Source organism: Bubalus kerabau, chromosome 8, assembly GCF_029407905.1.
Source record: "Bubalus kerabau isolate K-KA32 ecotype Philippines breed swamp buffalo chromosome 8, PCC_UOA_SB_1v2, whole genome shotgun sequence".
Taxonomy (NCBI): Eukaryota; Metazoa; Chordata; class Mammalia; order Artiodactyla; family Bovidae; genus Bubalus; species Bubalus kerabau.
In genome coordinates this window covers 109,041,981-109,054,038 of record NC_073631.1, presented here as the reverse complement: position 1 = coordinate 109,054,038, position 12,058 = coordinate 109,041,981, and the positions used below count along the sequence as shown (strand labels likewise).

Sequence of the window (12,058 nt, the reverse complement as noted above, 5' to 3'; positions counted from 1 at the left end):
TATAAACCAACTGTACAGATGATACAAAGAAGAAACAGAAAGAATCCCAACTCCAGCTTCTGAGATTGTCAGACTCAGGAGACTTAGAGAAACTGCAAGAGAGTGGCAACTTGGATTCACACCCACATTTAATTATAAGCCACAGTTTTTTAAAGAAACCATACTATGTTACTCTAATCACTTTAAAGTATACTCACCGGGAGCTGTACTGATGAGTATACTTTGATTAGAAGAGTGCTCAGTGTGGAATATTCTGATAAGACTTAACACTGACATAGACATAGCCAGAAAAGAAAATGTTGAAATGTTCACACAAACTGGAAGTCTGGACTTGCATCCAGTTGTTCACACACTAGGATAAATGTCTAAATTGTGCTAGGAAAAAAAATCCTCCATGTAGCTCTGTATACAACATATCCGTGCGTGCTCAGTCATGTCCAACTCTTTGCTACCCCATGGACTGTAGCCCACCAGGCTCCTCTATCCATGGAATTTTCCAGGTAAACATACTGGACTGGGTTGCCATTTTCTACTCCTGGGGATCTTTCCCACCAAGGGATGGAACCCACGTCTTCCACACCTCTCCTGCATCTCCTGCATTGAAAGCAGACCTTTTACCACTGAGCCACTCTATGTAAATGGGCATTAATTAACCCCTTTCACAAGTGTCAGAGTATCAATTATATATTTACATACTTGGCTTTTTCTATGAAAGTAAAGGTTGTAAGACAGTCTTTATAGAAGGACTTATGTCTCCCCTAAATTCAATTGTTGAAGTCCTAAACCCCCGTGAGGCTGTATCTGAACTTATGACCTTGAGAGAGGTGGTTAAAGATGAATAACATGATGCAGGTGGGACTCTAACACAGCGTAACTAGCGTCCTCATGAGAAGAGGAAGAGACACCAGAGAGCCCTTTCTCTGTGAAAACCCAGAGGAGAGGCCCCATGAGGTCACAAGGCGAAGGCAGCTGCCTCCCAGCCAGGAGCAGAGTTCTCACCAGAAACCAACCCTAGCCCCTGCATCTTGGGTTTCAGGCCCCAGAACTGTGAGAAAATCAGTGTGTGTGGTCTAAGCCACACAGCCTGGTGTTTATTGCAGCAGCCTGAGAAGATCCCCAGGAGGAGGGCATGGCCACCCACTCCAGTATCCTTGCCTGGAGAATCCCACGGACAGAGGAGCCTGTCAGGCTACAGTCCACGGAGTTGCAAAGAGTAGGACACAATTGAGCAACTAAGCACAGCACAGCACGAGCAAGCTAGTCAATAGTATAGACCTGCAGAAAGTCAGGATAAGAAGCAAAGAGGAAGGCAGGTCTGAGCCAGGCCCTGAAAAATGAGTAGTACCTGGTCGTGTGTGGGGAGGAGAGAGGGCCCGTGGGGCCGTGAGAAGAGAGAGAGAGTGGATGCAAAGGATTTAAGATGCATCTGCATCCAGGGAATTTAGCAAAGTTTGGTCACAGAGCGCATCGCATCCTGAGATGGCCCCAAAGCAGTGATCTGAAGCAAATAGAATCTGGGTGTTGAAGGGATTCCAGGGAAGCAGAGTTGACCTGGAGAGCCTCTGCCTGTTTATAACCAGAGGAGCCATGCCCTCTTCTGTTTGTGGGAGACACTGAACCGTGCCCAGAGGACGCAGGCAAGGGAGAGAGGTCTAGAAGGAATAAGTGAGGTCAACTCTGGGTTTCACACACCATCCTCACGTCATCTACGTGGTGAGGTCCTCACCTGGACTGGCCCCAGGTGGTGCAGGTTGTTAGAAACACTGGTGATTCAGGACTGTGGGAGGAGGAGGAAAGAGATGTTTTGAATAACACAGTTGTTTTCTTCTTCTTTTTTTACTCATTTTGCAGCTCTAGATCTATTCTCAACCACTTCATGCGTAGTTTCTGCCCTGGACCTTCCCCATATGTCAATGTCTTCTCCCTAAAGTATACAAATCAAACGCTTGTGATGCTATTAGAATCACACACTTATCATGTCATTTTGTTCCCCAGGTGAACACTCTCTTCCTCAAAAAGGAAACCTCCAGTTAGTAAATGACAAACCCTTCCTCTCCCCTGGTAGCATCCAATGTCAGACAAGGAAGGTCGTTTTGGAGCAAACCTGGTGATGTAAGCCCGTTCTCTGAACACATCTTCTTGACCTCTCTTGTCCCTCCCTGTATGGCACGAGAGCCCAGGACTGCTTTCCAGGGCCCCCAGTCTTTTTTCTCTCCCACTGCAGTCCCCAGGCTCTCATGGATCTGGCAGCTCTGAGGTTGCTGCTGGCATCAAGGTACAGGGCCAAGTCAGTCAGCTGCAAGAGGCTCATGTTCAGCTCAGAGCGGGAGTCACTAACCCGTTTTGCTGAGAATTGATCTGGGAAGTTGCCTTTAGTTCTTTGCAGTTTCATAAAACTCAAAGAAGAACTGAGGCCCCTGACTCAGGGCCTGTTGGTACCAAGATACCCTGGGTGGTGGGGGGTTGGCCAGAGACAGGGGAGCATCCCAGGGTCCCTCGCAGTCCTCTTGCTTTAATCAGGTATCTCGGGGTTTGGGTGACTCCAGAATCCACAGGGCCTGTGGGGTAGAAGACTGGGGCTGAGAAAGAATGTGGGAGAGAGCCCGATGCTGTCTTGGATTCAGGCAAAGTAAGGCTTAGAGAAGCCACTCCTGTGCCAAATACCCCTGCTGCCAGGAGACAAAGAGCCACACAGCAGACGGGGATGCAGCCCATGGCAGGAGGGCCAGAGCTGGGAGGCGTCTCCTTGCTCAGAGCTCTGATTCTCTGAGAGCTGGTGTCCTGGGCCTCCTTCCTGTGACTGGAGGTGAGGCAGTGACGTCACTGCTCTGATGTTATTGCCTCTGCTGGTTCCCAGGAATCTGACCTCTCAGTCCAGGTCAGCTGATCCAGGAACCCTGCTCTGTCCTGCAAAGTCTCTTAGATGACATGTGAGCTGAATGTGCTAGTTAAGGCGAGGCTGGTTTAGGCCACACGCCCTTCCCCACAGTACTCTTGCCTGGAAAATCCCAGGGACGGAGGAGCCTGGTGGGCTGCAGTCCATGGGGTCTCGAAGAGTCGGACACGACTGAGCGACTTCACTTTCACTTTTTCACTTTCATGCATTGGAGAAGGAAATGGCAACCCACTCCAGTGTTCTTGCCTGGAGAATCCCAGGACGGGGGAGCCTGGTGGGCTGACGTCCGTGGGGTCACACAGAGTCGGACACGACTTAAGTGACTTAGCAGCAGCAGCAGCAGCCCTTCCCCATGGCTCCTTTGCTTTCCCTTTGAGGCAGGTGTTTCTCTACCTGTCCCTGCCCTCTCCCAGCTCCATACCCTTCACTTTTCCTGCAACCTCAGAGGCTCCCTCAGCACTGCATAGTTGAAGTTCATGGCTCCCAGCTGGGACAGCAAGCCTGCACATTAGTGTCTGTGCTATTAAGTCTTCTAGAGGAAAACAGCACCACATAATGCTGTTTTTTTAACCCTCCTGGTCCCAGGCACTAGCTCTATCTGCTTGCTTTGCCCCAGAAACTTCTGGAGTTTGGCAGTCCACAGTGCCCCCATGAGACCTATGGGTGACTTTGCCCTGAGATAATAATCATGGGATGTGTTTAAATTAGAAACTATTTCACTGGTTGCCTATTGCAGTATGTTCTTTGTTTTGGGGGTGGGGGGAGCTTTTGCTTTGTTTCTCCTAAAGTCACACACACACACACACACACACACACACACACACACACACAGATCATATAGAAACCAGCCCTAGATGACTTGTGATTTTGTATTTTAAGCAAAAAAGAAATGTGGCCATGAAAGAACTGTTTTGACTTTAAGCATTTTTGATGAGGCGAATGGTACAAACCTGGCTTAGGTTAGGTGAGACACTAAACTTGGTTTTCTTTTCATGACTGCAGACAACTTACTCAAAGCACACCACATAGGCCTTTTTGCAATGTTCCCACTAATCAGCTTAGCCCAGAATAAGAAAATAATGCCCCTTGTTTCTGGCAAATCTCTTCTATCCTGTCTCTTTTAGAAATCCTCTTTTTGCCTCTGTTCATTGATAATAATATTCATACAATGCCCATTTGCCCATATATGAGTAAATGTGTATAGATAAATGATCATATTTCTCTAGACTTTTCTTTGATGCTCAAGTAGGAAATTAAATATCCTAACCTTCTGTAACTATTATGCCAGAAAGGATACTAATGGATTCATGCAGAATAACAAAATTAATAGAGGGATTTGGGAAAATAGAATCTAAGAAGGACTCATTTCCAGAGCCAGTATCTCCCGTTGGAGATAATTTACATTGAATTACCTGTGACTTGGTCTTATAGTGAATTATATAGAGTGAATATAGATATTCTAATGGAATCTATTTCTTGACTTTCCAAGTCTGAAGGCAACAAGCCCTCCAAGAACCATTGAGAAGAGATCCCTGATTCGGCCGCATGTGACACTGTTGGGCAGTACATCAATGTCATCGATGACCAGCTGATGTGCCAGCAAACTAAGAGTGACCAGACCTCTTACAAGATCCACCCAGTGGAGGGAAATTCCACCCTGAGTGAATCTTCATGGATATGAGTCAGATCAAATTAACTCAAGCCCACATGGAAATGTTCTGTAATTGAATACTTTTTACCAATTTTGTGTACACGTAACTCATTAAAACCTTTCACAATAGCATCATATGTGTCTTATGGAGTTTCTGATAGTAGATAAGGAGAAGGTTCTACACAAAATCATAGAAATATGAGCAATCACTATAAATTACACTAAGGAAGGTGTATTTCTCTGCTTTATGGAACACTTGGCATCTTTTGGCATCAATTAGAAAAAATTGCAAGATTGCCAGTCAAAACTTAAGTATTTGAAGAAAAAAAAAAACTCAGAAGATTGTTTAAGAGATGCCTGAGGCCCCATAATAAACAGTCATTATATTTTAGACAAGGGAAGCCCAACTGATATTGTAACAATGGACAAAATGTGGAGCCACTGGCTTCTGGGTCCTTCTAAAATTGCAACCTAACATCACCTAGGTTGCATCACCTGGCTCCTTCATAGGGGAACCTGATGAGGCAAGAGGTAAATGTGAGCACTAGAGATTCATCAAAAATCAAGAGAATATTCTGGAAAGACTGAAGCTCTTTGGGGCTGGAATATGAGTAAGATGAGGGGTGAGTCCAGGTCAGCAGTGAGAAAACAATTGGTGAAAATAATTTTCATTTTGCTCTTGCCTGACCCCTTCTTCACTTTGAGACAATCTGACCTGCATTTTTATTGCAGAAATCAATAGCTGGGTATGAGATACCACTAAAGGACCAGAAAAAACAAAATTAACTGTACCATATGTAACCCCAGAAAGTGAGTCATTGAAATCAATTAATTAACAATTTAAAACAAGCATAACAAATATACTACACGAAGATCTGAAATATAAATAAGAATATAGAAGATGTTACCATGTAAGAAAATGTAAGGCCAATTAATAGGAATTCTTAACCTGCAGCCCACCTAGTTTATTTTATATCAGCATTTCAAAATGTTGTATTATGGAGAAGGAGGTTCAAGTTATCAAATTCTCTAAGAGAAGCCAATGTTTCATGTAAACACTAAATTTTTGTTCCAGTAGGAACTAGTATATATCCATCTTTTCCTGAAATAATGACTCCTATCATCAAGGAACTTTTTCCCTTATTTTCCTCCAAAACAACATTTCAGCTAATAATCCAGATAAGATCTGTGAAGCTCTCCTTTGAAAACTAAGTGAAATTTCCCAGAGCTTATAAATTCCAAAAACTATGAAAATTCAAAGCCCTTCCAGGGGTTTCTGACCATGCCCATGGGATCTGCATTCCCCTGGTCTTCTCTAACCCTGTCACATTACCTGGCCAAAAAGCTAAGACTGCCTTTGATTTCCTCAAGAAAATTATGAAAACCCAATGAGTTTCATAGATTCTAAAGGAGATGTGGGTGGTGCTGTACGGCAGGGGTCCCCCACCTCTGGGATCTAGCGCCTGATGATCTGATGTGGAGCTGATGTAATAATAGAAGGAATAAAGTGCACAAGAAATGAAGTGCACTTGAATCATCCTGAAACCATCCCCCCACCCTCCATCTGTGAAAAATTGTCTTCCATGAAACTGATCCTTGATGCCAGCAAGGTTGAGGACAGCTGCTTTAAAGGATCAACCGGTGACTCAGAAGTAAAGAATCTGCCTGTAATGCAGGAGACGTGGATTCGATCCCTGGGTTGGGAAGATCCCCTGGAGAAGGAAAGGCCAACCCACTCCAGTATTCTTGCCTGAGAAATCCCATGACAGATGAGTCCATGGGGTCGCAAGAGTCGGACATGACTTAGCGACTAAACCACCACCACACTGCTAATTATGTCAAAATTATAGCCACTATACCAACCTTGCTTTTCAGTTTGCTTCCAACAGGTCTGTCTATTCACCTGAAGTGCCCTTGCACCCTGTTCAACCCAAAGACCTCATCCTCCTCATAACCTGAAAAGAGCAAGGACCTGACCATCGGGGGGCTGTGAAGTGGACGGGACAGGGCCACGTGAGGTCTCGCTAAGCACACAGTCATCAGTGAACACAGCTGGGCTTAAGCCATGGATTTAGCACAACAATGTCAAACGACCGAGGAGAGCCTCCACAGTGCCTCCTCCTAGTAAACTGGAAGTGTTTACATTGTCATCTGGGGCAGGAAGCTTCCAGTAATTTCCTGGATTTTTTTTTTTTCACCTCCATCTTCTCTGGAGCCCTCCAGGTTTCCTGTGTGGTATTTCCCACTGGTTGTAGTTCTGGTCACAACTCCTTTAAATCCCCATATTTCACTTCCCCACCATTCTACTTTTTTTCCAGCACAAACTGAAGCAACTAGAACTCACCTTCCTGGTGAGAAGCTAAATGGTATCACCACTTGGGAAAGTAGTGTACTCACTTTTATAAAGTGAAATAAGTACTTATCATACCACCCAGCATGCCCACTCCTAGGTATTTACCCAAGAAAAATGAAAGTATATGTCCATATAAAAGCATTATAATCAGAACACTGCTTATTGCCCCTTTATACACACAGACAAAATCTAGAACAATGTAAGTGTTCAGCAGCATGTAAATGAATATAGAAATTGTGGTGAAAGTGAAGTCACTCAGTTGTGTCCGACTCTTTGCGACCCCATGGACTATACAGTCGATGAAATCCTCCAGGCCAGAACACTGGAGTGGGTAGCCTTTCCCTTCTTTAGGGGATCTTCCCAACCTAGGGATCGAACCCAAGTCTCTTGCTTTGCAGACAGATTCTTTACCAGCTGAGCCACTAGGGAACCCCTGGCAGATATATAACTCCTTGCTAAAAACTAGCAAGGGGGGCACTCTTTCTGTCCCCTTCTAATGTCTATGTCAGAAGCTTTCTCTATCCCTTTTATACTTTAATAAAACTTTATTACACAAAAGCCTTGAGTGATCAAGCTCGTCTCTGGCCCCGGATCAAAATCCTCTCCTCCGGAGGTCATGAATCCCAACGTAGCTCATGGCACACAGCCGCAAACTTTCAGTCTCTCCAGGGCATTGTTCAGGAACCCTCAGGTCTTAGCCTCTGAGAAGTCAGTCCTGTCTTCACCCATCAGGTTCAGAGCAAGCAGCTCTGGGCATAGGAGGCCCTGTGCATGTTTGCTCTTGCCGAGTCTGTCCTCTGTGGTGACATTCTTGTTGGACCAGATCCCTGAAAGCCCAAGAGCATGAGGTCACATACAAAGGGCCAAAGAAACTCTCTATGCTGGCCAGCAGTGTCCCACGGTGCTTCTGCCTTGTCTACCTTCTGTCCCAGAACATCCTTCTCCCACCAGTACTCACTCTGCTGTTGAGATCTTTTGTCTTCTGGAAAGTTCCCAGTTGGAGGTTCCTGGATATTCCTTTGCAATTCTCCCCTCTCCTCTCCAGTAAGCCAGTCTCCACTCAAAGACAGAAGGAAGGCATGTTTTGAAAAATAGGAAATAACACAAACAGAGAGCAGAAGAGAATACAGAGGTTGCCCTGTAGGCTCTCCAGGTCATTCATTGGCCAGGTCAGGCCCATTGCTGGGGGCCATGGCCATACTCTGTGGTGCCTGGGAGCCTTTCCTGAATACCACAGCCCCAGATGTCCTGTGCAACATGTCTTCTTCTGCAAATTAAAACTGATTTTGACCTGTGCAAATGGAAATCAGCTTCAGCCTCCCAAACCTCCACCCCCATCCACTGCAGCCTTGAGCAGGGCAAAGAGACACTGTGGAGTTTGTGAAAGGGCAGGAAACATCTCTGTGAGGCTGTGGGCGAGCTGCTGGCACAGAGGAACACAGCCTAGTCCCCTAGCTGTGCGGGCTGCATCTTCGAATGAGGTACACGCCATCGGGCATCTCAGCTGAGAAGAAATCCTCCATAAAGTGTGCCTTTTCTGAAGGCTCTTTGTCGTAGATGGACATCAGAAACTCCATGCCCTTTCCCGGGGTCTGTCAGTACCAGTAGAGGTACAAATGACCAGGCATAGGGTCACACCTCATGTTACATCCCATCCCATCTGTGTGATGTAGTGGCGAGGGCTCTGGCTGACACCAGGTACCAAGCGTCCTGTGGGAGGGCACAGAGGCCAGGAAGAGAATGAGACAAAGGTGTGGAACTGCCTTTAGGTCAAGGGAACGGGATGGGAGTTTCCCACACACCTCTAGAACGCACTTACTCCCAGGAGACCAAGGATCACCCAGCAGAAGAGCCTGCTGTCCATGGTGGTGTCTGGCAGGGCTGAAGCCACTGCCAGTCGGGCATCTGGTCCTTAGCAGCCCCAGGGAGGAGATCCTGTGATGACGTCACAGTCCTGGGCAGCACCCACAGACTCAGGAGCGCCCCCACAGGAGGGAGCCTTAGTGCCCATGGACATGTGATGCTCTTAGGACTGGCCCTTGTGTGTCCTGAGGGGTGCAGACTCCCAGCCCCCAAGCTGCAGAGGGACCCTGGGAGAATACAGGCTTCAGGACACCTAGGCCCGGTGTGAAGATCCCAACAGAAGGGTGGGACCCACTCCCCTCTCTGACGGCCAATTCAGAGCCACAATCTGGGGGCATGGACTCTGCACGGCATAGTTCTGAGCCTAATGATGAAAACATGGGGGATGAAGAGACCAAAGGAAACAAAACAAAAAGAATAACCCTACAAGTGTTACTGTGGAGAGGAAATGCAGTGAGAAGTTGAGACGGGAAACCTGGAAGGACATTTCAGTGCGAGGGAGGGAGAGCAGGTGAGAAAGTAAGCACCCAGCCCAGCATGCCAGCCCTCAGCGAGGGGTGCAGGGGCCTGGTGGCTGCCTGAGGGGTTGAGAGCAAGGGCCTGTGCAGATGTGGGACTTTGATCAGGGTAGGGCTCAGGTTCTAGCCTTGAGTGGGAACAGGACAAATCAGAGAACAGATGAGCTGGATTACAGGATAAGAGAACAGGTGAAGACAGAGGACACATTTCTCAACCTGCTTCCCAAAGCAGGTTGGGTCTCTTGCTGTCCTTTGTGGGGACTCCACCCTGGGACCCTTGCTGGGGAGTTCTTCTCTGATTCCCAAAGCTCCGTGCTGCTCGGCCATGGGAGACCACAGTCTTGGCTGCAGGGGTTCCAGAAAAGGAGAGGCACAGAAGCCAAGCACCTGCTGAGCTCCCAGCAATGCACCCCCCTACGGGGCAGCGGCAACCTTCTTATCCTCTGAGCCCATTTAGGGCATGAGTCCTGAGGTGCTGGCATTTGTTTAGAGGATCCCGGGGGTGCTGGTGTTTGTTTGGAGGATCCATGTGAAACCTTAAGCCAAACCACCCACTTTATAGCAGGCTTGTTTATTTCACAATAAGCAAGGCATTAAAATACTAGATTGGGATGTGTTTATCTTTTAACTATTTTCCAGGGCATTGTCACACGCAGCTTTAAAAAAAAAAATCCCCACACTCTAAAGACTCTAGAATAGAATAGAGACTTTAGAATAGAATAGAGTCACCGTGTGGATTGACTTGGCCAGAGGTGTTATGGTTTGGGACTCTATCAGGGGTCCCTATCCATGGAGGGCCTTCTGCAGGAGAGAAGGGAGCCTTTGTGTAGATGGCAGACAGCTCACCCTCCAGAACGCAGGGCTCTCTGCCAGCCCTAGGCTGTGGGTATGTGCAACCCCGAGGGTGGAAGATACGGGGTTCAGCAAAGACAACCCCGAACACAAAGTTGTGCTCCGAAACATCAGGAGGCCGCTGCCTGTTCTCACTGCCTGCTGTGAGCAATGATCCAAGGACATCGGACTCTATGGCTGATATGACAGGGTGTGAAGACCTGAAGAGACAGAAGAAAAACAGAATCAAGCCTGAAGGGTTAAGGCTGGAGTGGAAGAGAGGCCAGTGAGGGGCTGAGCCCTTGAACAAGCAGCCAGGAGGGTGAACTGGAGAACAGCGATCCCAACAGGATCGGGGGTCCATGGTCCTCAAGGGCAGGAACAGACAGAGGCCCTGGAGAGAGAACGAGGTGCTCTGAAGAAGGTCTGAGCACATCTGGAGCTGGGATCTGGGCTGAGATCCAGGTCTAGCTTGGATGGAAGGTGAAGTCGGAGAAAAAGCACCTTTTAGAAGGAGGGTAGGTAGGACTGCTGTGGCCAGAGGGCCAAGGGTCTTACGAAAGGGTTCCCAGAGGATCAAAGCGATTGGGAAAAGCAGATGAAGAAACTGCTTAAACTTGAATGGCTTGGCACAGTCTTTCTCAGGACAAGCCTGGCATACACTGTTGATGTCTGGGAAGAAACTCTTCACCGCCTTGCCACGTGACCCCACAGACAGGGCTATGGTCTGATGGGAAATGCCAAACCAAGACTTGGATGGCCCCCAGGGCTTCCTGTCTGGACCCTGGAGGTTTGTGCACAGGAAGGAATTGCCTCTGCAGGGCTGTGTCTCTACTGCTGGCGCAGAGATAGACGGCGGAGTCCTGTGGTTTCAGGGCGTTCAGGTCCAGGCGGCACTGAGAGCTGTCTGGGCATTCAGACCAGAAGCGGCTTGGAACACTCTCATTTCCAGTGAGTTTCTGGTAGTTGTGGACAAACATGAGCTCTGGCGGCTTCTGGGCGCTCTGTTTATACCAGTACATAGCATCATGTCCCAGATGTTGTTCACATGTCAAAGATTTCTTGTCCGCCATTCCCATGACTAGGTATTTTGGTATCTGAGTGATCCCAGGGTCCGCGGAGATGGCTGGGAGGAAAGGACAGAATTCAGACAAAGGCCAGAGGGGAGGGTGTTGCTGCAGCCACAGGGAAATAGTTTGGGGTCCGGGGACAGCCCGTGTGAACTCCAGACTCACCTATGCCCAGGAGACAGAGGACCACACAGCAGAGCTGCCTGAAGCCCATGGTGGATCAGGGTCAGGTGGGTGCTCTGGGTGTGTGTGTGGGGTGGGGGTGGGGGGTGGTTGGGCTCTGGCCTCCTCGGCCTTGGTTGGCGGTTTTGTCTGTGACGTCAGTGTCCCTGTCAGTTTCCCCAGTGCCTAGGGATGTTTCTTCTTCCCCTTTTCATGCCTTATATAGATTCTGACAGAAGGTAGATTTGAATCCACTGGGCTGGGATAGTCCTCTGACAGTGAGCTCTTTGGCTATTAGCTGCTCTCCTCATTATATAGATTCTCCCCCTGTCCCGCTCCCTTCCAAGAGCTGCTCTCAGACAAACTATATCCCCTTCAAGATATCTCCTTCTTCCCTGCTCAGTCAGCCAGGACAACATTCAAAACACCACTTCTCTCAGTGTCTAAGCTCCAATACTTTGGCCACCTGATGTGAAAAGCTGACTCGTTGGAAAAGACCCTGATGCTGGGAGAGATTGAAGGCAGGAGGAGAAGGGGACGACAGAAGATGAGATGCTAGGATGGCATCCCCGACTCGGAACATGAGTTGGAACAAACTCCGGGAGTTAGTGAAGGACAGGGAAGTCTGGCGTGCTGCAGTCCATGGGGTCGCAAAGAGTCCCATACGACTGAGCGACTGAACAACTAACTCCCTGGAGCGCCTTTGCCCAGCTG

General features: G+C 48.1%; 2 gene segments (V, D, J or C); both read right to left on the bottom strand.

The window, feature by feature from the left end:
* Positions 1–8,351: 8,351 nt before the first annotated feature.
* Positions 8,352–8,764, bottom strand: LOC129658400 (T cell receptor beta variable 2-like). The segment is given in 3 exon segments: positions 8,352–8,492; positions 8,549–8,610; positions 8,716–8,764. Coding segments are annotated over 3 exon segments (252 nt in total).
* Positions 8,765–9,726: 962 nt separating this feature from the next.
* Positions 9,727–11,396, bottom strand: LOC129658697 (T cell receptor beta variable 4-1-like). The segment is given in 2 exon segments: positions 9,727–11,238; positions 11,348–11,396. Coding segments are annotated over 2 exon segments (534 nt in total).
* Positions 11,397–12,058: the final 662 nt, after the last annotated feature.